The sequence below is a fragment of the Alosa sapidissima genome, chromosome 9 (genome assembly GCF_018492685.1).
Source record: "Alosa sapidissima isolate fAloSap1 chromosome 9, fAloSap1.pri, whole genome shotgun sequence".
Taxonomy (NCBI): Eukaryota; Metazoa; Chordata; class Actinopteri; order Clupeiformes; family Clupeidae; genus Alosa; species Alosa sapidissima.
Genome location: NC_055965.1, coordinates 27690772 through 27718023, shown reverse-complemented (window position 1 = coordinate 27718023; position 27252 = coordinate 27690772). Strand labels below are relative to the sequence as shown.

Below are 27252 nucleotides of genomic sequence, written 5' to 3'. Positions count from 1 at the left end.
TTTTTACCTCGTCCCCATTGGCAACCAATCGTGCATCTTGCATCACGGGCACGCCCATGCTTCTCCTCAAGTACAGATTCCTGTCAACATTTGGACAAATTTGCGAAGTAAATAAGTAGATTTAAAATATTTACAAGTAAATGCTGACTTCGTTCCCTCTGAACAACAGAGCCACTGTCTTATCTACTACACCTGCCACTTTATCGTCTAGAAGCTACTCTACACATATAATTGTGTCCCTATCAGGTAATTGGAACAAGGTGATTAGCACCAGAGGCTAGCAATTTTTTCAGCTACATTTTTAAAAGTCTGTTAAAAGATCAAAAGTAAATGTGAATGCCAATGTATTTGATTATGTCTGTAGAGAACTAAGTGTGTTGAAATGTGGTATGGTTTTAAAATGAATGTGTCCCCATTGAATGTATGATAGCAATCTTTCATAAAATGTTTAAATGTAACATTACTTCATTGTTTTACTGCAGGTCTAGTTGGTGACAAAGAATGAGCAAAAGAAATCGACAGACAACAGGTAAGGTCTGTCTGATGCATAAAACTCCTGTGAATTATTTAATGAGTAGCCCAATTTGTTATTTAATGAGTATTAATTAACAAATGAAAATGTCAACATATTAGCATTGGCCTAGCCAGGTTCAATGTTGATTTAAACCAGTTAACATCTTATGGATCCAAACATCAACCCATACAGATTTTTATAAAAGTGGTAAAAACAGCATTGATGCGTGTCATCACTGTACAGTCCTAAGTTTTTGTTTACTTAAATTTCAGTGTTCACCTCTTTGAATATAAAGTCAGGCCCACATCTATATCTGTAAACACACTCATCACAAACAACTATCATGTATGACGTAATAGTGTGTCTCCTGAAGCCTAGTGGTTTATAGTACAGTAAATGTTTACAGATGCTAAGGGTCCCTAGCAGAGAGTGCTGAGGTCCTGGAGAGTAAATATCATGTATGATGTATAGAGTAGTGTGGCTCCTGAAGCCTAATGGCTTACAGACCCCTGGGCAACGGTGGCAGCTTTGGGTCCTTTTTGTAGGTGAACTTCAGAGGTCTGATATTCCTGCACATTACCAGCACCCGGGCCAGATCGTTTGTTTTATCTTATTAAAACGTCCTAGATCTGTTGTTAATGATTACAGTCGCTAAGGCTCCCCAGCATAGATCACTGAGGTCCAGGAAGCGCAAGGCCACGGAGGACAATGAACAGGTCACTGAGCAGAAAGATGACCTACCAGTAACCGAGACAACAAAACAGGTGGGCATTAGAACAGGTGAACTGAAAGATGACCTGCCAGTAACCAAGACAACAAAACAGGTGGCCATTAGAACTGTTTACAAATGTAGTGAAAGAAATGTATGAAAGAAACTGGTCAACATTTTATGTTGTTGTTTTTCCATAATATGCTTCTTTACAATCATTAAATACCTATGTATTATGAAGGATGCAATGACGTCTTGTATATCAACTTTATAACAACTGAAGATATTTGCATTATGCTGTATATGTACTGTATATTTTCATATTTAATCATCCAACTTTATTGGTTGTATTATGATGTTTATGTACTGTTCGCTTAACAGTTTGGTCTTCTCTGTCCTCAGGATTCTGATAACATAAACTCCACTTCCCAAAATGCCTCAGTCTCAGAGTCTACTCCACAGGAATGTTCTCTAGACATCATAGAGAATACTGACTCATCTGCAGCTGAAGTAAACAAATTGGGAGATACCATTACCCAGTTTGGTGGGGGTGTTTCCTCTGTAGTGAAACCTGAAGAGACAGTCACTTCAGAAGCCCCAAAACCCAAGCCGGCCCTCTCAGAGGGTTCGGATGCCCATCCACCCATCTCTACCAAAGACAGCCAGTCAGTTTGCTCCACCAGCTCTGCTGCACATGTTTCTAACCAGCCTAAGGGCTCTCACCGGGACCAGACCTCGTCTCCCGGCCCCTCTGATCCATCTCCGCATGGGGAGGCCACTGCAGGGGAAGGCCCCTGTCCCACGGAGGGTGGGGAGGAGCTGGGGGAGTCGGAGTTAGAGTCTGGGTCCCTGCGCCACCACCCACAGGAGGGGGAGGATGTCCCGCACCTGCCCAGGGAGGAGAGGCCGGACCTGGGGAGCGAGGCGTCGTCGCAGGGGGCGGACGGCGGAGACCCAGCCGACGCTCCGGCGAGGAAGAGAGTGCGGAGGAGGATGGGGATGGGGAGACTGGGAGGGGAGAGGGAGAAGAGGAACCTTCCGGAAGGAGGACAGACCTGGGGGCGAGGGACTGGCGAAAAAGACGGAGGAGAGAAGGAGAGAGAGGCGAGTGACGGAGGAGAGCAGGACAGAGTGACGGATGGAGAGAACAAGAGAGTGACAGATGGAGAGAGAGGACTGAAGGTGGACGATGGTCCCAATCTTCCAGAGAGGTCAGAGACTGTGCAGTTGGGGGTCACACAGCTACACTCGGACACTGCCGTGGAGCACAGCTCTAAAGAGACCGGGTGCTCTGGACAGAGCCACAGAAATGACTCTGGCCCTGGGTGGTGTGATGATAGAAGTGTGAAAGAGCAGGGGCCAGTTGCCATACCTACCGCTGATGGTTCTAGAACTGCCCTCCGTTCTGAAAAGGTCATAAAAGAAGACGACCAAAACTCCGCAGGCCCTAGTAAGATAGCCAGCAGCGAGGAGCAGAGAGATGTTACTCCTGCCAAAGAAACAGATGAAATAAAGTGGGGTTTATTACAGAAAAGCATGCTGGAGGATGACAACAGAGAAGCTAAACCCTCCCATGGCCCCTCAGCCACCAGGGAGTCAGCAAGCCAAAGTACAGCTGTGGGAGAGGTATCCCCAGGCAATCACATACAGAACCCTGCTGTTACTGTAGCGACGGTTGCCAAGCACTGCATTCCAGGCGGCCTACATAAAGCAGAGGGTGCCCACCATTCTAGTTCTGATGATGTCCTGAAGTCAACCAAGGGCATGGGAGCACCAGAGTGTGATCCTGTAGTGAGCTGCAGCAGGAGTATAACATTCAGTGAGCCTGCAGCGCCATCTATTGGAGAGGAAGACAACATACAGGTAAGTCATAACCATGGTTTGCAATGCCAGCCAGTGATATGATATGATATGATAAGTAATGTAAAGTAATGTAACTTCATTGTCCCAAAGGGGAAATTGCTGTGCAGATGAGGTCATATAAAATAGACAATGATATGATGTGATATATGGTATGGTATGATAGTTTCTCATTCGTTCTTGAAAGTGTCTTCAAGAGAGATGAATAATAACAAAATAGAACATTTTGGTTTAAAAACATATTAACCCTCTATAAGCCAAGACCCTTAATAACTGAGAGAAAAACACTATTTTTGGAATTTGACATCCATTTGATGGTACATTTGAGGTTCTGGGGTCAATTTGGACTTCTGGATAATTTTTGAATTGTTGCTCCTGAGCAGCAATGGCTTCTAGAGGGTGAAAAGTTCCAGCCAATCAGCACACTGTTTCAGTATAAGTATACTCTTTTGATCCCTTGAGGGAATTTGGTCTCTGCATGTATCCCAATCCGTGAATTAGTGAAACACACAAAGCAAACAGTGAACACACAGTGAGGTGAAGCACACACTAATCCCGGCGCAGTGAGCTGCCTGCTACAGCGGCACTCGGGAAGCAGTGAGGGGTTAGGTGCCTTGCTCAAGGGTACTTCAGCCGTGGATGTGGGCATGGGAGAGCAGTGCTCAACTACTTCCCCCACCCACATTTTTCCTACTGGTCGGGGATCGAACCGGCAACCCTTCGGTTACAAGCCCGAAGCCCTAACCAGTAGGCCACGGTTGCCCAGGAGCATGCATGAGAGAGAAGGGATAGCTGTCTGTCAGATATTAACAAATGTACTCTAGAATCATGGTCTCTACCTCTAAGTGAGCTTAAAAGCTGTCTTGTTTTTTTGTTGTTGTTTTTTTTCTATCAGTCTATCCTGGAGGTCAAAGGTCATGCGCCTGAGAAGCTGACACACATCACCCCTGACCCCTGCCACGACCCCGACCCGTTTGACCCCTTGTCCGTCAACACAGTGTCTGACTCGCAGCTCAATGACATCACGCTGAAGTGAGCAACAAGTGTGTGTGTGTGTGTGTGTGTGTGTGTGTGTGTGTGTGTGTGTGTGTGTGTGTGAGAGAGAGGGAGAGAGAGAGAGAGAGAGAAGGGGTGTGAGAGTCATTGTGTGTGTGTGTATGTGTGTGTGTGTGAGAGAGAGAGGGAGAGAACAATGTAAAGACTAAGTGGCACAAGTGACAGCATTTGTTGTTTTTGCCTCAAATTATGTAAGCGTACCAAACCATTATGTAGCCTATAACTCAATTCAGAATTCGTGAGACATTATTGCAAATACTCTCAACGTTTTGTGTATGTCAGACATTAAGGTTTATCATTTTCATAAAAGAGCAGATTAGTAATTGCTGAATTGTTACTAATGGTTGTGAGTGTTGATTGTGTAATTAATCGTGATGAGTAGTTGTATTCATTTCATAACATTGGTGGCTGACTGTACTGTTGCTAACCCAGCATGGAGATGGAGGACCAACATGTCCCAGAATCCTCCAGGAGCCACAAGGATGCCACTGAGCTGGTCTGTGGACTCATCAGAGAACTGTCCTCACTCAAGTGAGTCAAGGAAATAAGCGCGCACACACACACACACAGAAGCAAGGTTACTTTGTCACTTTAGAAACAATAGATGCTCAGGGCAGTGGTCTTTTAGAGATCGGCAGTTTCCCTATGGTCACTAAAACTTAACCTGATAATAACCCCTAGGCCCCCTCCCTTCTGACCCGTTTTGCCTCTCTCACTCTCTCTCTTTCTCTCTCTCTCTATCTCCCTACTTCTCATCTCTGTTGTTCTCTCCAGTCGTACCATCATGGCTGCTCACCGGGAGCTGGAGAGTTTTCGCCGTGGTAACCGTACAGCCTGGACACCTCAGCGCCGCCCCTTCACCCCCCGCCGCCCTGAGATCCAGCCCCCCAGCACGTCTGTGCCTGGCCAATGACATGTCACCTTACACTGAGAAAGCCAATCAAAGCCTCCCTTGTTGTTCTGATGTTCTAGTGACGTCAAGTTCAGGTTCACATTGTTAAAATATACTGCTCCCAGATTACAGTACTCCCTATGGTAAACTACTAGACAGATTGTGATATATTAATCTGTAGACTGAATTAATCTGTTTATCGTTTAATGCAGATAGCCACATCATCTTCCATCTCCAACATCAACTGTTTTACTGATGATTGTTAGGTGTTTGTTTGTTTGTTTGTACCTCTGGTCAGTTATGAAAGGATTAAACCACACACTGTTCATTTTTGCTGCAGTAATATTATTATTCTTGTTTTTGTACAACTTTGAGATGTGCATAATTTCTACAAAGACAAATGTCAAAATCCTTCAGGTCAACATAACATAACCCTTGACTCACATGCAGAGGGATCTTAAAGGGGCCCTCATTTCAACAGAAAAACAATAAGAAGCACAAAACAATAAGTGTTAAAACAATGACATAAAAAAAGATTTTAAAAGTCTTGCAGTCAGTACCTGGTTGTTTTTGTTCGTGGTTGGTATCTTTTACAATGATTCATGTACATGGTTGATGATGCTTGATATACTGATACTCAAAATATAAATTCAAAACAGATCATGTTGATGGTCACAGTGGTGTCATGATGATTGTATGTAGGGCGTTCGTGTTCAGCACTTGAGTTGAAAAGTTTGGCTCTAGACCAAAAATATACACAACAGGTTTGATAGCACCCGTTCTGCGCAGACCCGCGGTGGACTACAGGCTTGTCATAAGGAGACACACAACTAAACTACTCATAGACAAAGGAAAGTAACACAGCAAAACCAGTGCAGAGATAAAAAAAAACAATCACACGTTAGCGTGCCAAACACACATAAATAGTATAGCACAGTGCAGCATGCAAAATAAATAAATAAAGAACAGATACACGCAAACCTGTCTTACCAAACCGAGGGTTGACCCTTTTTTTCCATAAACGTTCTCAACCAAGTCCTGCCTCTTGTAGACAGGAACAACACAGGAACGAATCTACAACTACTAATCTAAAGAAAAACATAACTGCTAAAATAAGTGTTCAACCTCCTAGCTACCCAAAGCACCACAGTGCTTCAACGTCACAAGTTTCACCTTGTGATGAGCACAGAAAGGCCTTCATCCGGGATGTCAGCTTGGCTACTTTGTATACACGGAGCTGTAGGTGCTGTCGACCAGTGGGCAGAAGCGCTTGGTGTGCGCCCTGGTACCTGTCGCTCCGCACGTCGGACACACGTAGCTGCGCAGGAACGGACACACCACATCGCCGAGCTGATCCTTCAGCCAGTGCGAGGTGTAAATAGCCTCCGCCTCTCCGTTGTGTTTGCAGAAGCTGCAGAACATCTGCGGCGGGGAGGGCTCGGACGTCGCCGGAGAGTGCGGCGGCTTCTTGCGCTCCTTGGATTTGGGCGATCCGAAGGCCTTGCGGGTGAAGCGTGGGGGGGATTCCATGGATCGCCTCGGAGGGGAATCATTGCACGCCACCACTGAAGCTGACTTGCAGGAGCAGCCCCTGGTCATCGCGGGCCTATCTCCAGGTGCTTTGCTAGATCGATAGCGCGCGGGCACTACGGAAGGCTTACTTTCTCTCCTCTCTCTCGGGAAGAGTTCGTCAGCAGTCTTTTCGGGTGGAGAATCTCTCAGGCAGATAGCTCGCACAGCTTCGGCCAAGCCCATGTAGTCTCGCCATGGCTGAAACTCCGATTTGTCGGGATCCATGCGTCCGAAGTTGGACTTGTCGCTGAAAATACTAACACACACCATGGTCTTTGCACAGTCGCCAGGCTGTCTGGACAACAAGTCGAGGCAGCACGAGGAGAGGGGAGAAAAAAGAAACATACCCACGTTCCAAACGCGTGGCTAAAAGATGACAGTTCAGCCCACTTCTATCGTAGGGGGGAGTGTGACCTAAATGTGAAAACCTGTAGCGTTATGAGACCCATGATCTCCCTCTGTAGAATGGAGTGGCTCACAAGGAGCAGTAGAGAAAACAGTGCCTTTTGACAATGTAGCGTTCGCCAATCGGGATGTGTGAAGTTTTTTTTTTTTTTTTAAACTTCACTTCAGGCTGTTTTTAAGGGTCAGAAAAACAAATGGTAGCCCAGCTTTTTTTTACTTAAAAAAGTAAACTAGACCCGTTAAAAATCACTCAAGTCCGTTATTGGGTAGGCTAACTGTGTCACATGTGTGGACAATTAATCTCAATCAGGTAAACCTCAAAACCAAAGGACCTCATTAGAATATATTAGGCTGCTTTGTTATCTACGTTTGCTAACATAGCCTACTACTAGTTGGCTTCAAGACAGTAGTATTATGGCTCAGTCAGATGTCAAACAATTATAGGCCCAGGAGTTCATCAAGACATGAGCATGAAGTTGGCACAAATTCTGCGATTGGGCATCAGGGAATGTTATGCAGTAGATTTCAGTCTACAGCGGCAAAAAAAAGAGTTTGAAACATGGAAGGTATTGAAAACAGAAAGACTATGGTCTAATCCAAAAGGGGTGTTGTAGTTTAATTTGTGTAAATATTGACCTGCAGTCAAGTTTATTTCTGCAGTGGGCTAAAACCCCTCCCCTGTAGGCATAAGAACTGACTCATGGAGTATGGAAAATTGTTTATTAGCACAAACACTTAAGATATACCAGATGACAAATGATTTTATGTCAATGATATCAAAAATACGCAAGAAGCCCTACATTAGAAGCATGAGCAGTGCGTGTTGAGTTGTAAAGTGCAGTTTTCTTATGTGTGTTTTATCTGAACATTTTGTCTAGTAAAGTGTGTGTTGGCATATGTGTAGTGTGTGCATGGCAATGTATGCGTGTTAAAATGAGTAGTCGTGGTCGCGTCTGCGGGGAGTGTGTAGTGTGTGTGTAGTGATGTATGCGTGTTAAAATGAGTAGTCGTGGTCGCGTCTACGGGGAGCGCGGTAGGATCTCTCTGTTCCACCTCCTCCCCGCCAGCACGCAGTGGGCGAGGGAGTACCCGCAGACCTGCAGAGAGAGAGAGAGAGAGAGATTATTTTATGTGTGTGATTATTTTTAAGTTAAAAAAAAAATGTATTTTACAGAATTTAACATCAGCGTAAGGCATTTGGATTTCTTGTTCCTTGTATTCTTTATCCGTTGAATTACATTTGCGACACAAACGTTTTTAAAAGACGTGTTAAGCTGAACTAGTGTCAACATTAGCGTCAAGATGGGCTACAGGTGACTTCACTCCAGAAGGTCAGGTGTGTTTCTAGCATCACCCTCGTCGTGTCGAGTACCTGCGGGGATAGGGTAGCCTGAGGGCGGAGTAGAGCTCAGGGGTGCTGGGGGTCGTGACCTCTTGGTGACCTGGTGACCCCGGGCTCTGGTCTGAGGCCGTGGAGGAGGGGGTGGCTGGGCAGAGCGAGTCTGGGGAGTTGGGCAGCGGATCGTCCGCAAGATAGATCTCTGGAGGACGGCACGCGCGCGCACACAATCACACATTAGGAAAACCAGGAGTGCATTGTGAACAATATATGTAATATATAGTAATACTAACGATTGGGCATCACTGTATATGTAAGGAAAACAAGTACTGGTCTACTCTAAATGCTAGAAATTAATTTATCACATGCATAATCCTGTTGTCCAGGAATGCATTGTGAACAATATATGTAATATATAGTGATACTGACGATTGGGCATCACTGTATATGTAAGGGATAATGTATAGCACGCCAGTCATTATTGGGAAAATAAGTCCCGACAGGGCGAACAGGTCTTGTTCCGCCCTGAAGGGACTTATTTTCCCAATAATGACCGGCGTTCTATACATTATCCCGCTTATTACACGGCTACTTACCAAAACTAAATAATAATCTCCCCACAATATGACTTTAGCCTACATAGCCTAGCCTATTTGTTACCGTTCATCGTGGCATTTTCTGAGAAACAAATAGTTTGGAACAACACACGCTGAACTTGAATCAAACATTCTTTAGAACACAGCTGATCAACCGTCTGCTTTCACTTTTGAATGAAGTTCCAGTCCTTGCGTAGTGATATGAAAGACCTGAATTTGAAGCACAAACTCCGTTGCCATTGACAGCGGTCATTATTTTTTTCAGAGGTCCTTTCCCCAAGAAATAATGACCGCTAGAACTTTGGGAAATCCGATTCAAGTCAATGGAGCGTTCTACTTGCCTTGTGAAGAGCCGTGTAATAAGTATATATAGTGAATGTGGGGGTTGAGTGGTATGTTTGCGACAGCGGTATATTAGACGCCACAGTATACGTTAATATAATAGTATGGACCATCATTACTGACTGTGGTGCGATGGTACAGTAGGGTACACATTATAGTAATGATAATATAGTGTGGACTCACTGATGGCAGGGCTGACCCTCCTGCTGTGGTGCGCGGAGAGCTTCACAGGGGGAGAGTTGAACAGGTACTGCTGCCACACCAGAGACGCCTTCTGCTGCTCAAACTGGCACCTCTGTCACACACACACACACACACACACACCTTTGAATTCACAAAGCCTACGAGTACGGTCTTCCTGTGACAGTGTACAGTCATCGGCTTTCCTGACCTCATGGCCCAATCGGATGGCAGCGTCTGTAAAGGCCTGCCTCTCCCTCTCGAAGCTCCGCCTCTGTCTGTCAAGCTCCACCCTCTGGTCCTGAAGCCGCTCCCACTCCTCCAGGTAATAGGAGTCTATGAGGGGGGCGGGGAGAGCCGGGGTCACGCTGTCCTGAGGAGGAAGAGGAGGAATGAAGAGGAGGAATATTACCAAATGATATACAATACAACATAATCAATCAGAGCAATTACAGTAGGGTGGGTGGGTGTGTGTGTGGGCCACCTGCAGAAGTTGGTGGTGCAAACGTGTGCTTGTGTATATAAATGTGTGTTAATGTAAATGTGTGTGTGAGCGCGCGTGTGTAAATGTGTGTTAATGTAAACATGTACGTGTTTTTGTAAATGTGTTAATATCAATGTGTGTGTGTCCGCATGTGTAAATGTGTGTTAATGTAAACGTGTGTCTGCACGCATGAGTGAATGTGTTTTAATGTAAAAGTGTGTGTGCGCGTGTGTGTAAATGTGTGTTACAGCTCCTACACATAGTTGCTTCAGTCAACGCAGGCCAGTGGGTGTTCCCGACGGTAGCTATGCAAATGACTTGAAGTATAACCGTAATTTGATTGGTTGGTGCCGTCCGTCGATTGGCTTGATTGGCCGGTGCCGTCTGTCGGGTGCAGCAACAGCTTAACTTCAACGCGAGTGACGGGAGAAACGCGACGCAACAGACCCACAATTCAGTTCGGCAACGGATGACGTGAGCCCATGTAAAGTGAATGGGATGCGTCTCCAGCACTGCAACGCACGCAGCTGTGTGTAGGAGCCGTTAATCTAACCGTGTGTGTGCACACATCTGTAAATGTGTGTTTTTGTAAATGTGTGTTAATGTAACCGTGTGTGTGCATGCATGTGTAAATGTGTGTCAATGTAAACATGTTTGTGTAAATGTATGTTAATGTAAATGTGTATTAATGTAAATGTCTACGTGTTTTTGTAAATGTGTGTTAATGTAAACGTGTGTGTGCCTGCGTCTGTAAAAGTGTGTTAATGTAAATGTGTAACTGCCACCTGCAGTAGCTGCTGCTGTAGTCTGACTAGCTGCTGGCTCTCCTCTAGTTCCCTCTCCAGCTGAACTATCTGCTTCTCCTGGTCTGTGGCCCCTGCACAACCACCTAGAGAGAGAACTCACACTTTTATTGAAACAATATCAGATGTTTAACCACTACACAATAAAGACACTGACATTGTTAAAAACACCTACAAGTCCCCCCTACCCCCCATACTGCAAGAAAGCTCTCAATGTAACCAACCTGTAAAAAGCATATTCAGACTTGATTCTCCCCCTCCACCCCTCCTAAAAAACTCCACAAGATTGGTTAAAACTCGCCCGCCATCTTGTACTTTCTTTGACATCCAGATTGCCATTTTTGCTGCACCCAACAAGAAATTGACAACACACACTTCCATTTTCCTTTTGGCCTTGCACACAGCACCTCCAATGAAAAATTGAAAAGAAAACACAACTCCTACCTTCGCTACCCAAGCACTCAGGAGCTCAAAGAGCTCCCCCAGTCTTTCACTGAAAAGAAAGGTCCTCAACCGTCTCATCCAACCCACAAAAGGGACACTCCCTCCCAATTGCCGGATTCAGGCGTGCCACGTGTCTGTTTGTAGCTATAGCCCCACGAACAAGCCTCCATTGTAGATCGGCCGTACGTTTCTGGATTGGAGGCTAGTAAAAATACCTCCAAGTAGATATAAATCCTGCCCCAAACACTTCTGGCCACCTCCACGCCCTAGCACCACCCAGTGCAGCCTGGCAATGCACCTTCATGTACACCAAGTACAAACGTTTTCCTGTCGAGCTCTTGAAAGGGCCTGACATCCAACCCCCCATGGGAGGCTACACCACCCCCCTCATCGATACCAGAGACTTTCTACTGAGGAGACACAGCACTCAAAAAATCCTCCATAGAAATGCATGGGGTTAGTCCGTTGTCTACACATATCCCACCCCTTCCTCGGCAAAACGTCGACATGTGAATACATTGAGCCAATCATCTGGTCTGATGTGAATATATCGAGCCAATTATGTGGTGTGTTGTGCAGACATCGTGCCAATCATGTGTTGTGAACTCGCCGCTGGAGCAAGATTGGTGTCGTGAAGCCTTGCTTCTATTTCTGCCGCATAGGATGCCCGATGAGTGCCCAAAAACCGTTGCAATACGGCCGCCGAGTGGAGGGACTTGCCTAAAAGGACTTTGGCGATACTGCACCTCCCAACCTGCTGGTGACTGTACCTGCAGGGCCTCCCTGCACACCACCGGCAATGCCATAGTTAGTTCCTCCAGCATCCTCACCAGGATTCTCAGGGACCGAATACCAGTGTCACGCTGCAGCGAGACTGCTGCTCTCCAGCCGCGCCCACCCCGTAGATGGGCCAGAACTGTGAGCCCAGCCCTCACAATCTCTGCAGACAAGACCTTTGTCCTCAGAAAAGGATTGTGGCACAAAGGTTCCTCCATGAACCATCCCCCCACTTGTGACGCAATCCGCTCTTTCTTCAGAGTCTGCCATGCTCTTAAAACTGATGCGTAAAACAGAGACAGCCCATTCAGGTCCAAAATGAAAAGCTGATGGTCAAAACCCATTGGCGTTGCCTTTCTCAGAAGACAACAGGCAACTGCTGCCCAGGCCAGATCTGTCCCATGATGCAACTTCTAAGCAGTCAGCAGCCGGAAAGCGCAAATCCGGCTTCGTATGTCCACAAGCCCTTGACCCCCTTCAGGTTTGCTTGACCAATTAGAAAGTTTGTAGCACATCTGTCCCTGAGCACATTAAAATTTGCACACTTAAGAGCATTGTACAGAAGTTTCTTGTCTGCTGTAACAAAATGCTCATCTTGCATTTCCCTTGAAGGAGAGCAGTCTCTCTGTAGGATCCGGTATTGGGCAGTTGGGAGTGATATACAAATCAGGAAACCGGGCATCAACTGGACCGCCCTCAAGCCAACGATCAACACAGTTTACAAGGCTTTGTGCAAAACTTTCCTTTAGATTTTTCAGTATATCTCTCACCACCCTTTCAGACCTACAGCCCAACATAGATGTAAGCTCAGGAACAGAGAGCCAACGTCCAGCAGTAAAATGAAGCAGGTGTCCAAGTTTCGTTATTTTTGCTTGGCTAAAACATGGATACAATGCTTTCAGACGTCACCCCTGCTTTTGACCAAAAAGGATTTGAAAACAACGGTTCATGTATGTCTCCAGGCTTGAAGTGCCTCCAGGCTTGTAACACTGAAGTGTAAAAGTCACTAGTATGAACACAGTCAAAACATGAGAGCGAGAGAGCGAGAATAAGTCCTCATGCCCCAATCACAGCTGACCAATCAAGCGCCTCTGCTGTTCAACAGTGGGCAGCAGGTCATAAATAAACAACGTGCCATGACCCGTGACCTCACCTTTCACATAAAGTCATAAATAAAGAGGCAGAGAGGTCCTCGTGTTGACCTTTGACCCGAGAGTGTTTTGACCTCATGAACTCATGTAGCCTGGAAATCCAGACCCGGAAATCTAGAATAATGAAAATGGCCCAACTCGAGGGGCGGCACCAAGCATGCATTTGAAAATATCACTGAAGGCAATTGGATAACACTACGACCAATGTTTACTGACTGATTCCGTACTTCGAAGTAATTGGATAACACTACTACCAACGTTTACTGACTGATTCCAGACTTCGATGATTGGTGCAGCTCGGTTTCATGGGCATAGGTAATGAGCATCATTATTCATTGCCAGAGTAACTCGCTGAGCAAATTCAAATTGTGCTCTTGCAAGAGGATTTGAGTAGAACTCATGATAAGCCATCAATATTCTAGGGAGATGAGAAGTGTAGCCCAACATAACATCAAGTCCCCCCCCCCCCCCGCCTCCCCAACAACTCTACCACCACCACTACACACACAAATCTCCATCATCACCTTCTGATGACAAGTCATCTGGCCATATAGTTACTATAGAAACATGATTGTGATGGGATTTTAGTAATCCATTGCAACATGGAGTCATTCAAAGGGAAACTTTGATTGCATGGTACATAAGCACATGGTCTCTTTCTCTCACACACACACACACACCTACTCTCTTACCTTGCGCATGAATCTCTTTAAGCACCTTCTGGACCCTGACCCATTCTTTGACCACACCCCCAGTCACATGATCACCCAGCACCACCTCTGATTGGACCAGCCTCTGACTGTCTGGCTCCACCTGCTTGTCACTCAAGAGGACATGGAGGGTCTGGAACAGAGCACCAGGAGTTCAGTTTTATTCAGACAGACAGACAGACAGAGACAGACAGACAGATAGAACCTCTTCCATGTCTGTTCTGAGCGTGTACAGTAACGTGGTGATGGTACCTGTTCCATGTCTGTTCTGAGCGTGTGCAGAAGTGTGGTGATGGCGTGCCGAAGCTTCATGGCTTCCCTAAGCTCGGCCTCCCTTCTCTCCAGGATCAAACGCAGAGCCTCCTCCTCCCTTCTGTGCTCGCACACGCACGCACACGCACGCACGCGCACACACACACACAGATATTAGAAAGCTAGACACCGCATTGTCTGTTGAGTTCTATTAGGTGCCATATGAATGTGATCACATTGCTGGGGGCAAACACCTTACTGTCTACAGGCAACACTTGTCGGCAATCAGAGACACCTGTCTGATATCCAATCAGAGACACCTTTTTCTCTGTTGGCCTCCAGTGTTTGTTGCCCCCACCAAGATGGCAGTGCTATTTGCATACCTTCTGGAGCCCAATGCGGTATCTAGCTTTTGAATATCTAAGCACAAAACTATACAAAAGTTCCCAAGCCATCACAACCTCCGGCCACTGAGTAAGACTCTCTGGGATCTATCGTCACAACCCCTCTCTACAGGTGAAAGGTGAAAGGTCATACCTTCCTTCAGAGCGTGTGCCCCTGGGAGCGTGGTCTTTCTTGGCTAGAGACTTGGGCAGGGCATTGAGCATCTCCATGGCTACGGGGGGGAAGAGAGAAGTTAAAGAGGAGGGAATGACATCCTGTTAGGAGTCCCTATGTGTGTCTGGGTGTCTGACCGGGTCCCTCGTCTTTGTCTGTGAGGAGTTTCTCCTTCAGTCTGTGTGTGTGTGTGTGTGTGTGTGTGTGTGTGTGTGTGTGTGTGAATATACATATTGTGTCTAACCAAGTCCCTTGTCTTTGTCTGTGAGGTGTGTGTGTGTGTGTATGTATATGTCTAACCGGGTCCCTCGTCTTTGTATGTGAGGAGTTTCTCCTTGTGTGTGTGTGTGTGAATATATTATGTCTAACCAGGTCCCTTGTCTTTGTCTGTGAGGAGTCTGTGTGTGTGTGTGTGTGTGTGTGTGTGTGTACACATGTGTCTAACCGGGTCCCTTGTCTTTGTGTTTGTCTGTGAGGAGCCTCTCCTTCAGCCTGTTGTTCTGCAACTCTCTGCGCCTCAGCTCTGCCACCTGCTGGCCACACCGAGACTGCAGTCGCCCACACTGATGGAGAGAGGACAGAACGGCGTGTAAACACACACTTTACGCATGCGCGCACACACACGCACAAACGCACGCACGCACAAACACACACACACGCACACACACACCCGTCTTGTCCACCAAATCAAAAGAGTTTTTAAGGCATGGTAAAATGTATCAGAAGTTGGGCCCCGTTTCCCAGTTCTGTTTTTGTTGTCTGTTTGTGTGTACATCTATGTGTAGCCCTCTCAAACGTTCCCCTGATAATGTCAGAGGAATTAATTTCCTGATGCCACTCTGGTTTTTTATATATATATATATATATATCCTCCTGTTTGTGAGTGACGCACCTTCTCCCTCTCCCTCTTCAGCGCATCCTGGAGTCGGGCCACATGCTGGTCCCTCTCAACAAGCTGCTCCTGTCAATCACACACACACATACACACAATACTATAGACACAAACATACTTCTCAACAAGCTGCTCCTGTCAATCACACACACACAACAGTATAGACACAAACATACTTCTCAACAAGCTGCTCCTGTCAATCACACACACACACACACGATACTATAGACACAAACATACTTCTCAACAAGCTGCTCCTGTTGCAGAAGAGGCAAACAATCACACATACACACACAGACACACAACACTATAGACACAAACATACTTCTCAACAAGCTGCTCCTGTCAATCACACACACACAACAGTATAGACACAAACATACTTCTCAACAAGCTGCTCCTGTCAATCACACACACACACACACGATACTATAGACACAAACATACTTCTCAACAAGCTGCTCCTGTTGCAGAAGAGGCAAACAATCACACATACACACACAGACACACAACACTATAGACACAAACATACTTCTCAACAAGCTGCTCCTGTCAATCACACACACACACACACACACACACACAACACTATAGACACAAACATACTTCTCAACAAGCTGCTCTTGTTGCAGAAGAGGCAAACAAAAACAGACATACACACACACACACAATACTATAGACACAAACACACTTTTTTAAATATATGTATATTACTTTTTCTGCTGTAAGTGCATGTTGTGTGTGATGTCTGTATGCTACTGAGACCTTGAATTTGCCCTTGGGAATCAATAAAGTATGTATGTATGTATGTATGTATGTATCTATCTATCTATATATCTATCTATCTGCTAACATGCAACAGAAAAAAAATATGAAGACATATTCACTAATACACAAAATTATGCCAAAACAGATTCCATATCATGTGATGTTTCTTGAGAAATATATTGACACCGTTTCCCAGAGATGGATCAAACCTAGTGCTCAACTAAAGGCTCTGCTTCAGTCAGTTTCCAAGACGTGGATCTCACACACGTACCCTGAGCGAGGCCATGCGGTCTCTGTGAGAGGACATGAGGGCGCTCTGGGACGCCTCGTTGACCGGAGGGCTGGTCTGGGGACACACACTGGGCAGCTCTGGGAAACACAGCTGCTTTATTTATTTCATAATGATGATTATTTTATTTGTCTGTTATTATCTGTTTACCTTAAATCTGACTTAATTACATATCCACGCAGACTTGAGGTTTGTATAGGCTTATGCTTATTGTTATAATGTAATGGGATGTTTATTGAGTTCACTGTGAGTTGCTTTGGACAAGAATGTCTACTAACTACAGACATAAACATATTTATTCCCAGCTGTAAAAACAAAATCACTACGACCTGCCTCTCTAAAATATCCTCACTGCCGTCCAGTTGGTTATAGGCAGCAGGACATATTCAACACACAGGTTGCGCTCACACACACACACATGTATTATTTACCTGAAGCATCCTGTGGCACTCTGCGTGTCAGAGGTAGTCTGCGCACCTGTCTGTGAGCCATCTGCACCAATCAGAATACAGGATCTATGTGATGTCATCATCAAAGGACCACACACTTGCCTCACTTTGTGCCCTTTATTGCCATTTTGACCTTTAAAAAGTCAACTTATAATTTCAGGACAACCTTTAGTATTTTAAATGATTCTTTGTTAGGAGACTTAATGCAAGCTATTTTGATAGCCCTTGAAACTCCTGGGGTGAGAAAAAAAAAAAAAAAAAAAGTGTCTTGGACTATTCCCAAGAAATAAATGAAAATGAATAAATGAAAACCCTCCCTTTCCACCATGTAACTCCTATTCCAGCTCACGCGAGGGGGGTCAGTTTCTGTTGCTGACTATGAAATGCAGACAAAATCATGGGCTGTGTCTCAAACCACCTACTTGCACACTTCAAATACTTAGTTTAAGTATATAGTGCAGATATTGGGACAATACTAATCATCGAAAAGTGGGCACAATGCAAGTAAGTGGTCAGTGCACTGTACTGACGGAAGTATGCGGTCTGGACACTCACCTTGTATGTCAGCGTTGAGCTCCTCGTCTTCAAGCTTCAAACTGAACGCAAAGCCACCTGCTCAGATTTGTGTGGAAATGCTGATGCGGGTTCATCCAAGTGCAACTACGCTGTTCTACCACTGATTCATGCACACAGGTGTCAATCATGAGTGTACCTCCATCAATCAATCAGCTAATCAATTAATCAGACAGTTAACAATTTAGTCATTCTGTGTGCTTTTTCCCCTGCTGTCCCACTCCAAATAAGACACAGGTGTATCATAGCCATGTTAATTAATCATCACTACCCCTTTAATCTTCTGTTTACCGGATACGTGATCTCCCCTACTCAGAAGCAGGTATCAGCCAATCAACATCTCTGCATTGTTAGTTGGCTCTTAGAACAGATGAGTTGAGTCCCTGGAATGTTATACGGTTCAATAAGGTTTCTCTGTATGTGATGACAGCGTAAATGTTGGCCTGATGTTGGAAGCAAGACTCATTCTTCAATTCTGATTTGTTTGTTTTGTCGGACCTGTTCAGACATGCTTAACTCGATGGCTCAGATTTGAAAGTGAGACTGTAGCCTATTTATTTGAGGGGGGGGGCATGAAGGAAATCAGATTATAGTCACGTCAGCCTGGTGATGTGTACTCCGAGCAGGCCTATAAGGTTCATCTGCATATTCTCATATTGTGCAATAGCAGATTGTAAGATTTATTGATCCTAATAGAATTTAATGAGATCAGACAGTGCTCGGTTGAGACACACAACCTTTTTTTTCTGAGTGCTAGGGCTACAACACATTGGCTCTGCTCTGTGCACCAGTTGTATGCACTGGACCAAAACACCTGAGCTGCAGTGTTCCTTGGAGATCCAAATAAAGCCAACTCTTGGCCAAGAAAGTGAGGTGCCCCAGTCCTCTCCTCGCATTGCCCTGAAGACCCTCATCTGTCTGCAGAGCCACCCTCCGCAGTTATAGACCAGTTTAGATTCACCCTGGGCAGTTTTAGACCAATTCGGAACTGCCCTGGGCGGTTTAGATCAGTTCACAATGGGCTGTTTTCGACCAGTTTAGATTCACCCTGGGCAGTTTTAGATCAGTTCAGATTCACAATGGGCTATTTTCGACCAGTTTAGATTCACCCTGGGCAGTATTAGATCAGTTCAGATTCACAATGGGCTGTTTTAGACCAGTTTAGATTCACCCTGGGCAGTATTAGATCAGTTCAGATTCACAATGGGCTGTTTTCGACCAGTTTAGATTCACCCTGGGCAGTATTAGATCAGTTCAGATTCACAATGGGCTGTTTTAGACCAGTTTAGATTCACCCTGGGCAGTATTAGATCAGTTCAGATTCACAATGGGCTGTTTTAGACCAGTTTAGATTCACCCTGGGGCCTGGGCAGTGTGACACCACAGCAGTTTTTCTCTTCAGGGTTCATAAGAGCACATCGCATGACATCCTTGACATAACTTGCCTTTAAAATGGTCTTTCCCCAAATAAATTATCTGTTGACTTTGTTACAGAGCTCAATAATAAAGTAGGCCTAGTCTATGCCATCCTTAACCTAACCCGAGAACTCGTGTAGGCCTAATTACGTGTAGGCTCAACAACCAACCGATCCGATTGAATTTCTGGCATGCCAGATTTTTCCCTCAGCTGCCTTCCAGTGTAAGCACAGAAATCGTGTCTGACTTTAACGTGTAGTAGTGCGAGTCACCAATTACGATTTCCTATGTACCTGCCTGGCTTAAAGCGTTCAAAGAAATGCTGTGCTCTGGAGTTTTGGCATGCTGGCTGCACTGGCTCCCTTCCCTAACCTGTTAAGAGTGAGGATTGAGACTGAATCTGATCAGGCTCCGATCCGTACTGCTCACTGGTGCCAAGTGTGTCAGAGTAGAGTTATGTTCAACTAAAGTCCTTTTAGGCAAGTCCCTCCACTCGGCGGCCATATTGCAATGCTTTTTGGGCACTTATCGGGCGTCTATTTCGGCAGAAATGCGCGTGCGCAAGGCTTCACGACACCAATCTTGCTCCAGCAGCGAGATCACAACACATGATTGGCACGATGTCTTCACATGTCTACGTTTTGCCGCAGAAGGGTCGGGATATGCGTAGACAACTGCCATATTGCCGTTACAAACTAACCCCATGCATTTCTATGGAGGATTGTGCTGTCTCCTCATTAGAAAGTCTCTGGATCAACTACCACCTAAAGAGCACAGCTAGGGCTGTTTCTGAGCTAGGCTAGGCCTACTTCTCGGTAGGCCTACTGGAGTTTGGACTTACCACTAGGGGCTGTTTCTGAGCTAGACTACTCTCCTCTCTGTAGGCCTACTGGAGTTTGGACTGACCCGTACCACTAGGGGCTGTTTCTGAGCCATTCTATTCTCTGTAGTGGAGTTTGGACTCCTTAGCACCTCAGCGTACACCACCTCAAGGAACCGGATCTCGAGACGCTAGAAGACGCAAAAGTGTAGGGCCTACTTCCTCAACTGTTGTAGGCTACAAGCTCACTCATTAGGAATTTGAAAATGCAAAGTGTAGGGCCTATTTCCTCAACTGTTGTAGGCTACAAGCTCAGTCATTAGGAATTTGAAAATGCAAAGTGTAGGGCCTACTTCCGGTTGTAGGCTACAATCTCACTCATTAGGAATTTGCTGGAATTAATTGAACCAGACATTGGAATAAAAACATTGTGTTAGTGCACATAGTTCAGATGAAAAGAATGGTGGAATCTGGAGTAACGGGGTCTTCAACATCAACATCAGCTTTCGATTGTCACCTGTTCCGGTCTCTGCTCTGGTCTACTTTCTGCAGCTCTCTGTACACACACACACACACACTACATCCATGGCCAACCTAATGAGAATGTACAATGATGATTTTCTTATTTGTATGCACGGTGTATTATCTGACAAACAAAAACGTCCCATGTCATTTTGAAAGCATCCTCGCTCTACACAGCGTTGTTTACAAAACCTTCTGCCCAAGTGAGGGCTGCGTCACGTGTCCCTCAGAGATGGCGAAGCCCGGCTTCAGAAAGTTTTAGTCCCACCATGTACTGGCTCTACCTGTGCAGTGCACATAACACATTCTGAAGCTTTCACTTTCTGAACCCACACTGGAAAGCGCTAATCAGGCAACTTGAAATTTGAAAAGCTCCACACACACAAAAGATCCCTGTGATTGCGCTAGTGTTGGTTAGCGTTGGGTCTCCTGATTTGATTCAAGCCAAGCTCATACAGTACACTGTAGTGTAGACATTTTAGACACATATGGCACAAAGCTGTTAAGGACGCTTTCAAAAAGGCATGCTCATAGTTAGGATCATGTCAAACGTATCATTTAGTTACTTTATCAACTAACCTGCCAAATGCAAACATCCCCCCTCCCCCAAAAAAATCACGCTATTTTTTTAAAGAATGTCCGATTATTTCTACTGACACTCTAATGCAGAACACTTGACACTAACTGTGTCAAGAAAAATGTTGGACATTTTTGAACAGGACTGAACATTGCCCAGCTTTATCAAGGGTGTGAGTCACTTCAACAGCTGTAGAGTTTCCCGTCTTGAGCTCCGAAAGAAGAACAAAAATAAAAAGACACACACACACACACACAAACGCAGGTCTGTCCTATTTCTCGACTGACATTTAATTTGGTCATTTGGCTTTTTTTTCCCTTTTTACTTTTCTTATGAAAATAAAGACGAAAAACAACAAACAAAAAGAAAGAAAAAAAAAATAATAATTAGTTGCCTCTACGAATGGGGATGCACCAAACAAATAAGATGATGAGGGAAGATAGTCTCTAAAGGGGTTCTCAGGGATCGACGAATGGAAGCATAGTTCATCTTGAGGATGGGGGGCGATATGTTTCTTTTTTTTTTTTTTAAAAGGTCGACATACAACAACCAACATCAGTATCATGGCAGGATGGATACGTTTAAAAAGGGCGAATTCCACAACATCGATTCATGACTGATAGGGGATGAGGGGTTTGGTGTTGGAATGTTTTCAGGAGGGGGGTGGACTGACTACTAAGGGCTTTTTCCTAAAACCCCCCTCCATCAAGAAAAACATCCAGTGTGTGTGTGTGTGTGTGTGTGTGTGCGTGCACATGTAATGTACTGTAAACTCGGTGCCTCTAGCTGTGTCTCTCTCCTACTGGACAGCTCGCCAACTGGCCCCACTTTTCCCTCTTCCTGATTGGCCAGCGACAGCTTCCTGATGACTGTCCGCTGGCTGCCTCTATCGGACCATCATCGGATTCAGACTGAGCAGACTCCAGGTTGGTAAACTCAGCATTGACGTGCAGGTGGGGGAATGGAACAGAGGTACGCTTTAAAAAAATAGTCTTTTTTTTTTTTTTTTTTTTTTAAAGATGTAGTGCAAATGAGCTCGGAGTCCAAACAGAAAATCCAATCCAGGAGTCTAGAAGGCTCTGATCTTTTAAGCGGTCTGTCGGTTTTGCCAGTCAGACGTTGGTGTGTGAGTGTGTGTGTGTGTGTGTGTGTGAGTGCGAGTGTGTGTGTGTGTGGGGGGGGGGATAAGGAGGATTTCACACAATTGACTGTCCGATTTTGTCCAACTGATCAAAAGACAGAACGAGTATGTATTCATATGTATGTATTCACATGTGTGCATGTGCAATAGAGTGAGTATGTGTGTGTGTGTGTGTGAGAGTGTGTGTGTACATTCCGTGCATTTACATATCAGTGCGTGTGTGTGTGTGTGTGTCACAAGTCTTTAAAAAATACAAATGCCAATACCCTCTTGCACATCTTCCTCTCCTGCTCCGAGCACAGAGAAGTCAACTCTCCTCACAGAGAACAGAGGGCGTCAACACCACATCAGGTCTTTGTCAGAACAAAAAGGTGGAGGAGAGAGGGGAAAAAAAAAGATTAAAAAAAGATAAGATTCGAGTAAGCTTTATAAGCCGTTGAGGATGAACTGGGAGTCCGACACAGTTCTTCCTTTCCTGCTCATCCTCAGGGACGGAGAAGCGAGTGTGTGTGCGTGTGTGTTTGTTTGTTTGTGTGTGTGTGATGGAGAAGCGAGGAAACATGACGACAGGTCATCAACTCTCGCTAATGACAGAGGCTCAAGACAGCACTTCTGTCATAGATATGTATGTGTGTGTGTGTGTGTGTGTGTGTGTGTGTGTGTGTGTGTGTGTGTGTATTGTCTATGAGTGAGGCCAGGAGTGGACTGGACTCACCTAAGCAGCAGTATGGGGCATGGAAACAAACAAACAAAAATATAAACAAACAAAACAATAAACCTGATCTCACGAAGAGGAGGAGGAGGAGGAGGAGGAGGAGGCAGAGGCTGTGATGAGAGCCGTGATGTCATGTCCTGTTGGCTCAGGATGTCAGGAGGAGGGACCATCAAAGGGGTAAGGTATGGGATGGACGGACAGATAGAGAGAAGAGAGAGAGAGAGAAGGAGCAAGAGAAGGAGGGATAGAGATAATATGACAGAAAGAGACGGAAAGACATGAACGAGTAAAGGAGTTCATGGCAGTTTTGGTTTCTTTCTTTCTTTCTTTCGTTTGAACGGTGGTCAAGAAGGTCAAGTCAGTTCATTGGGGACGTTACTATGGAGATGTGAGCAGGGAGGAGGCGGAAATGGCACGGCGCCATTAACTGCCGTAGTGCATGGTGTTGCTAGGGATCGCCACGGGAGACGCCATGGGAACGGAGGCCCCGCCCATGATGAACTGGCTGGGGATTGGATACTGGACGGCTCCGCCTCCGCTGGAGTCCGACTGCTCAGGGTTGCCTCCTGGAGATGCAGACAGTCAGATGATCACTGGATTAGTTTGGTGTTAAACACACACACACACACACACACACACACACCCACAGACAGACAGACACAGACACAGACACAGACACAGACACAGATACAGACACAGACACAGACACAGACACAGACAATGCTTCTGCAATAGATTACTCTAAGTCCTTATGGGCAAGTGAATGGGGAGGCTTACGTAAGGATTACTTTAATTCAGAGGTGTAAAAGTATGATTTCATAAAGTAAAAAAGTTTCACCATGAATTGGGTCTACCTGTGTACTTAACACAGGTGATTTCACTAATTAGCTCATCTACCTGACTGAGGAGGTGTGCCAAGCAGAATCAGCTGCTTCAGTGAATGGATGGAGCAAACATCCATTTCAGAAAGAGACGGGATATGTGTAGACAACTGCCATATTGGCGTTATGACCCCATGCATTTCTATGGGGGATTCTTTGAGTGCTGTGTCGCCATTAGAAAGGCTCTGGATTACTGGCTCTGTCGGGAATGCATTGAGAATAATGTTGTCAAAGTGCGCGTGTGTGTGTGTGTTAAATCTTACCCTGCAGAAGTCCTGTGCTCATAATGGATCCCACTCTGGATGTGGTGTGGTTAACTCCGCCTGTGTTGACTGCACACAGACACACAGTAATATGAGTACACTATAGCTAGCCTATGATCACGTTATGACAAATGATGATGATGCGACAACTATGAACACATCCAAGACTTGCTTATGTACAATAGAGTGGAATCACGGCAGCTGTTTTTGCGCACACATTGTTTTTTGGCATAGCCAATATGTTTTTGCCTGTATGCAAGTATGTAAGTGTAGTGTCTGTCTGTGTGTGTGTGTGTGTGTGTGTGTGTGTGTGTGTGTGTATACCGAGAGGGATGAGGTTATTGTGTGCGGTGCCTCCTCCAATGACAGCACTGAGATCATATGCAGCTGGCATGGCTGAGAGAAAGAGAGAGAAAGAGAGATTGTTATTAATACATCTGTACATCTATATAGAAATGTGTGGTGTAGAGAGAGAGAGAGAGAGAGAGAGAGAGAGAGAGAGAGAGAGAGAGAGAGAGAGAGAGAGAGAGAGATTGTTATTAATACATCTATACATTTATACATCTATATAGAAATGTGTGGTAGAGAGACAAAGAAAGAAAGAAAGAGAGATATTCAAATATACAGTGTATGTATAGAGAAAGGTGTGGGAGAGACAGAGTGCATTTCTGATACATGTTAAAGAGTGGTGTGATCTGCACTGTTCACACTGATACATGTTAAATGTGGTGTGATCTGCACTGGTAACACTGATACATGTGAAGAGTGATCTGCACTGGTCACACTGATACATGTTAAAGAGTGATCTGCACTGGTCACACTGATACATGTTAAATGCCGTGCGATCTGCTACCTGTCGTAGGTGCCTGTTGTGTTCCAGTGTGAAAGTGTGTGTGTGCGTGCGTAAGAGTGTGTACCTGAGATGTTCTGGTTCATGCCGTAGGTTCCCGTCGTGTTCCACATGTTCTCGGAGGGTGAGGTGTAGTGTGAGCCAGGAGGTGGGGCTGGGGTGGAGCCCGTGTACCTGCCAAGCCAATCAGAGAGCAGACTCGTCAAATCTCCACCAATCACACCGCCAGGAAAAAAAATCAGGCTCATCAAACCTCCACCAATCACGGACAAAAAACAGGCTAACCGCATGAACTGATCAGAGCCAATCACAAAGGGGCAGATAAGTCCAGGCAGCCAATGGATCTAGCAGCGGTTCTAGAAGAGTTCTAGCAGGGGTTCTGACCTGAAGAAAGGATTCTTGAGGTCCAGCGTGTTGCTGCTCTTAGAACCGGTCTGTTCCACCTGAGCCACAATGCTGATGTCATAGCTTTGCCTGAGGGGGAAGGGATGGTTTAATACAAAGATTTACATGTTAAACATATTTTCATATAGAGATTTATATAGATTTGTTCTTTTTGCTATTATTTTCTATTCTATTCTTTCTATTCATGTGAACGCAATTTAGCAACACTATGTATGTATGTTGAGTGTTTCTGTGCTTTTGTGTGTGTGCGTGTGTGTGTGTGTGTGTGTGTGTGTGCGTATGGCTCGTTAGCAACGAGCAGTCCAATTCCACTGTGTGTGTGTGTGTGTGTGTGTGTGTGTGTGTGTGTGTGTACCTCTTGTTGGCCACGAGCAGTGCGGTTCCGCTGAGCGTGTCTCCTGCTTTAGTGAAGAGCGGCGACTGCAGCAGGCAGCGCACCTGATACCAGTGGGTCAGGGGCTCAGTGGGCGCCGTCGACAACCACACAGTCATCCTACACAAACACAAACAAACAAACATAAACAAGTAAATATAAACACATCACACACACACAAAACTATAACCACACCTTCATCTTACATGATCACAAACAAATAAACATAAACACATTACACACACACACACACAAGTTAAAATAATTTCTCAGTTATTACAATAAAGACAATAAAGGCTAGTAATCATCATTACCAAAAACAAATAGCTCATACACAAACATAAACACATCAATATAAACACAATACACAAACTCACATTTCTACAACCACACTGTAATTAGGCAAAAAGCCACTCAAACACATAGTATATGAGCACAATCTTAATCAGCCTGTGAACAAACACGTTTCATAAGCACGCTCACATGCATAAACCTTTAATAACCTTTAAGAATGAAGAAGAACCAGTACAACCCACAGAGTGACTCTCTCAAACACACACACACATATAGACAAACACACACCCTGAGAAACATTCACAAACACAGCAACTGAGCATGAGGGTATAAGCCTTATCTCTGAACAAACCAACTCACCCGCACACAGACAGATGTGGATGTTTACAAAAGCAACAGCTTTCCTAACAAAAATACCACACACACACACTCTCTCTCTCACGCACAAAGACACACACACACACTCTCTCTCACGCACAAAGACACACACACACACACACAAAAAGACATGCACACTCACACACTCACAAACAGGACTTACACAGATCCCATGAAGGCCACGTCAAACCAGAAGGCCAGCCCATGCACCAGGCCTGACTGCATCATATGGAACTTGAAGGGGATCTCTATCCTGAAGAGAGAAAGAGAGGAAGAGAAAGAGAGGGAGAGAGAGAGAGAGAGATAGAGAGAAAGAAAAAGAGAGAGAGAGAGAGACAGAGAGAAGCAGAAAGAGTTCATAAAGTACAAGAGTTTATAAACTGCAACGCTCCATTGGAGCTAAGCAGTTTAGGGTTAACGCTAGAAAGACCGTGACGGGCCATTTTGACCGCTATTTTTATTTATTTATTTTTCAAAAACATTAAAGGAAAAATAGTTCTGCTGTTGAAATTTTGAGTTTTAAATTCCAACGGTCAAAATGACTCCCTTGGTAGTTCTAATAGTTTTTGAAATTCTTGGCAGTTCCAGAGTTAAGCAGCCGAGTTCAGAGATAAGCAGGGCTGGTGGAAAAGGGAATAGAAGCACATGGCGTCTCATGTTCACATTTCATCATCACCTTGATCTCGAAACTCAAGTAAACCAACAAACCAGGGCAACTGAGGGTAGACTGGAGGAGCGGAAAGTAAAAACAAACAAACAAACAAAAACAAATTAACACACACATAAACAACAGATGGAGGGATTAAGAGCAGGCACGGGAGGAGGTGTGATGGGGGGGGTGGGGCAGAGGTGATGGGGGAGGTGAGGAGGTGGAGGAGAGGAGGTGATGGGGGAGGAGAGGAGGTGGAGGAGAGGAGGGGAGGAGGAGGTGGGGGGGAGGAGGAGGAGGTGGAGGAGAGGAGGGGATGAGAAGGAGGTGGAGGAGAGGAGGGGAGGAGAGGA

General features: G+C 45.3%; 5 protein-coding genes across 7 annotated transcripts in view; 1 reads left to right on the top strand and 4 right to left on the bottom strand.

Moving 5' to 3' along the window:
* The window catches only part of LOC121719390 (NACHT, LRR and PYD domains-containing protein 12-like), a 705660-nt gene that overhangs the window by 187551 nt on the left and 490857 nt on the right, over positions 1-27252 (bottom strand). The window lies entirely within an intron of this gene.
* On the top strand, positions 49-5359 carry si:ch211-286b5.2. 2 transcript variants are annotated; one of them, XM_042105079.1, is made up of 7 exons: positions 49-246; positions 483-529; positions 1142-1278; positions 1626-3086; positions 3979-4115; positions 4572-4670; positions 4914-5359. In XM_042105079.1, the coding sequence occupies exons 2-7, from the start codon at positions 502-504 to the stop codon at positions 5050-5052; spliced, it is 2001 nt and encodes a 666-aa protein (XP_041961013.1). In that variant the 5' UTR covers positions 49-246; positions 483-501; the 3' UTR covers positions 5053-5359. The 2 variants fall into 2 exon arrangements, with proteins under 2 accessions (XP_041961013.1, XP_041961014.1); XM_042105080.1 differs by having other exon boundaries at positions 50-246; positions 1163-1278.
* Positions 5360-7213, bottom strand: nanos3 (nanos homolog 3). The gene has a single exon (XM_042105377.1). It carries the CDS (start codon positions 6946-6948, stop codon positions 6250-6252), a length of 699 nt encoding a protein of 232 aa, XP_041961311.1. The 5' UTR covers positions 6949-7213; the 3' UTR covers positions 5360-6249.
* si:ch211-286b5.4 (afadin- and alpha-actinin-binding protein) lies at positions 7712-18117 on the bottom strand. Of its 2 annotated transcripts, none has more exons than XM_042105186.1 (13): positions 17598-18117; positions 17025-17108; positions 16576-16673; positions 15537-15605; positions 15090-15207; positions 14624-14702; positions 14087-14207; positions 13817-13967; positions 10735-10838; positions 9677-9838; positions 9469-9580; positions 8381-8549; positions 7712-8105 (listed from the first exon to the last, which is right to left on the bottom strand). In XM_042105186.1, exons 2-13 carry the CDS (start codon positions 17083-17085, stop codon positions 8003-8005), a joined length of 1347 nt encoding a protein of 448 aa, XP_041961120.1. In that variant the 5' UTR covers positions 17086-17108; positions 17598-18117; the 3' UTR covers positions 7712-8002. The 2 variants fall into 2 exon arrangements, with proteins under 2 accessions (XP_041961120.1, XP_041961118.1); XM_042105184.1 differs by having other exon boundaries at positions 17025-17085; positions 17598-18112.
* Positions 21218-27252, bottom strand: part of LOC121719452 (histone-arginine methyltransferase CARM1-like) — a 17052-nt gene continuing 11017 nt past the window's right edge. The window contains exons 10-16 of the mRNA XM_042105097.1: positions 26414-26503; positions 25561-25698; positions 25185-25274; positions 24868-24974; positions 24275-24346; positions 23951-24019; positions 21218-23372 (exon numbers count right to left, since the gene is read on the bottom strand). Of these exons, the coding sequence (XP_041961031.1) occupies positions 23230-23372; positions 23951-24019; positions 24275-24346; positions 24868-24974; positions 25185-25274; positions 25561-25698; positions 26414-26503 (709 nt within the window). The 3' untranslated portion in view covers positions 21218-23229. The remainder of the gene's footprint in view (positions 23373-23950; positions 24020-24274; positions 24347-24867; positions 24975-25184; positions 25275-25560; positions 25699-26413; positions 26504-27252) is intronic.

Excerpts from the sequence above, each read along its gene's own strand:
- si:ch211-286b5.4 (XM_042105186.1), bottom strand. The coding sequence starts at position 17,085 with ATGGCTCACAGACAGGTGCGCAGACTACCTCTGACACGCAGAGTGCCA. Across the intron at positions 14,703-15,089 it reads ACACAAAGACAAGGGACCCG|CCATGGAGATGCTCAATGCC; the intron begins GTTAGACACATG and ends TCCCCCCCGTAG. Across the intron at positions 8,550-9,468 it reads GAGGGTCAGCCCTGCCATCA|AGATCTATCTTGCGGACGAT; the intron begins GTGAGTCCACAC and ends GCCGTCCTCCAG.
- nanos3 (XM_042105377.1), bottom strand. The coding sequence starts at position 6,948 with ATGTTTCTTTTTTCTCCCCTCTCCTCGTGCTGCCTCGACTTGTTGTCC.
- si:ch211-286b5.2 (XM_042105079.1), top strand. The coding sequence starts at position 502 with ATGAGCAAAAGAAATCGACAGACAACAG. Across the intron at positions 4,116-4,571 it reads CTCAATGACATCACGCTGAA|CATGGAGATGGAGGACCAAC; the intron begins GTGAGCAACAAG and ends TTGCTAACCCAG. Across the intron at positions 4,671-4,913 it reads AGAGAACTGTCCTCACTCAA|TCGTACCATCATGGCTGCTC; the intron begins GTGAGTCAAGGA and ends TGTTCTCTCCAG.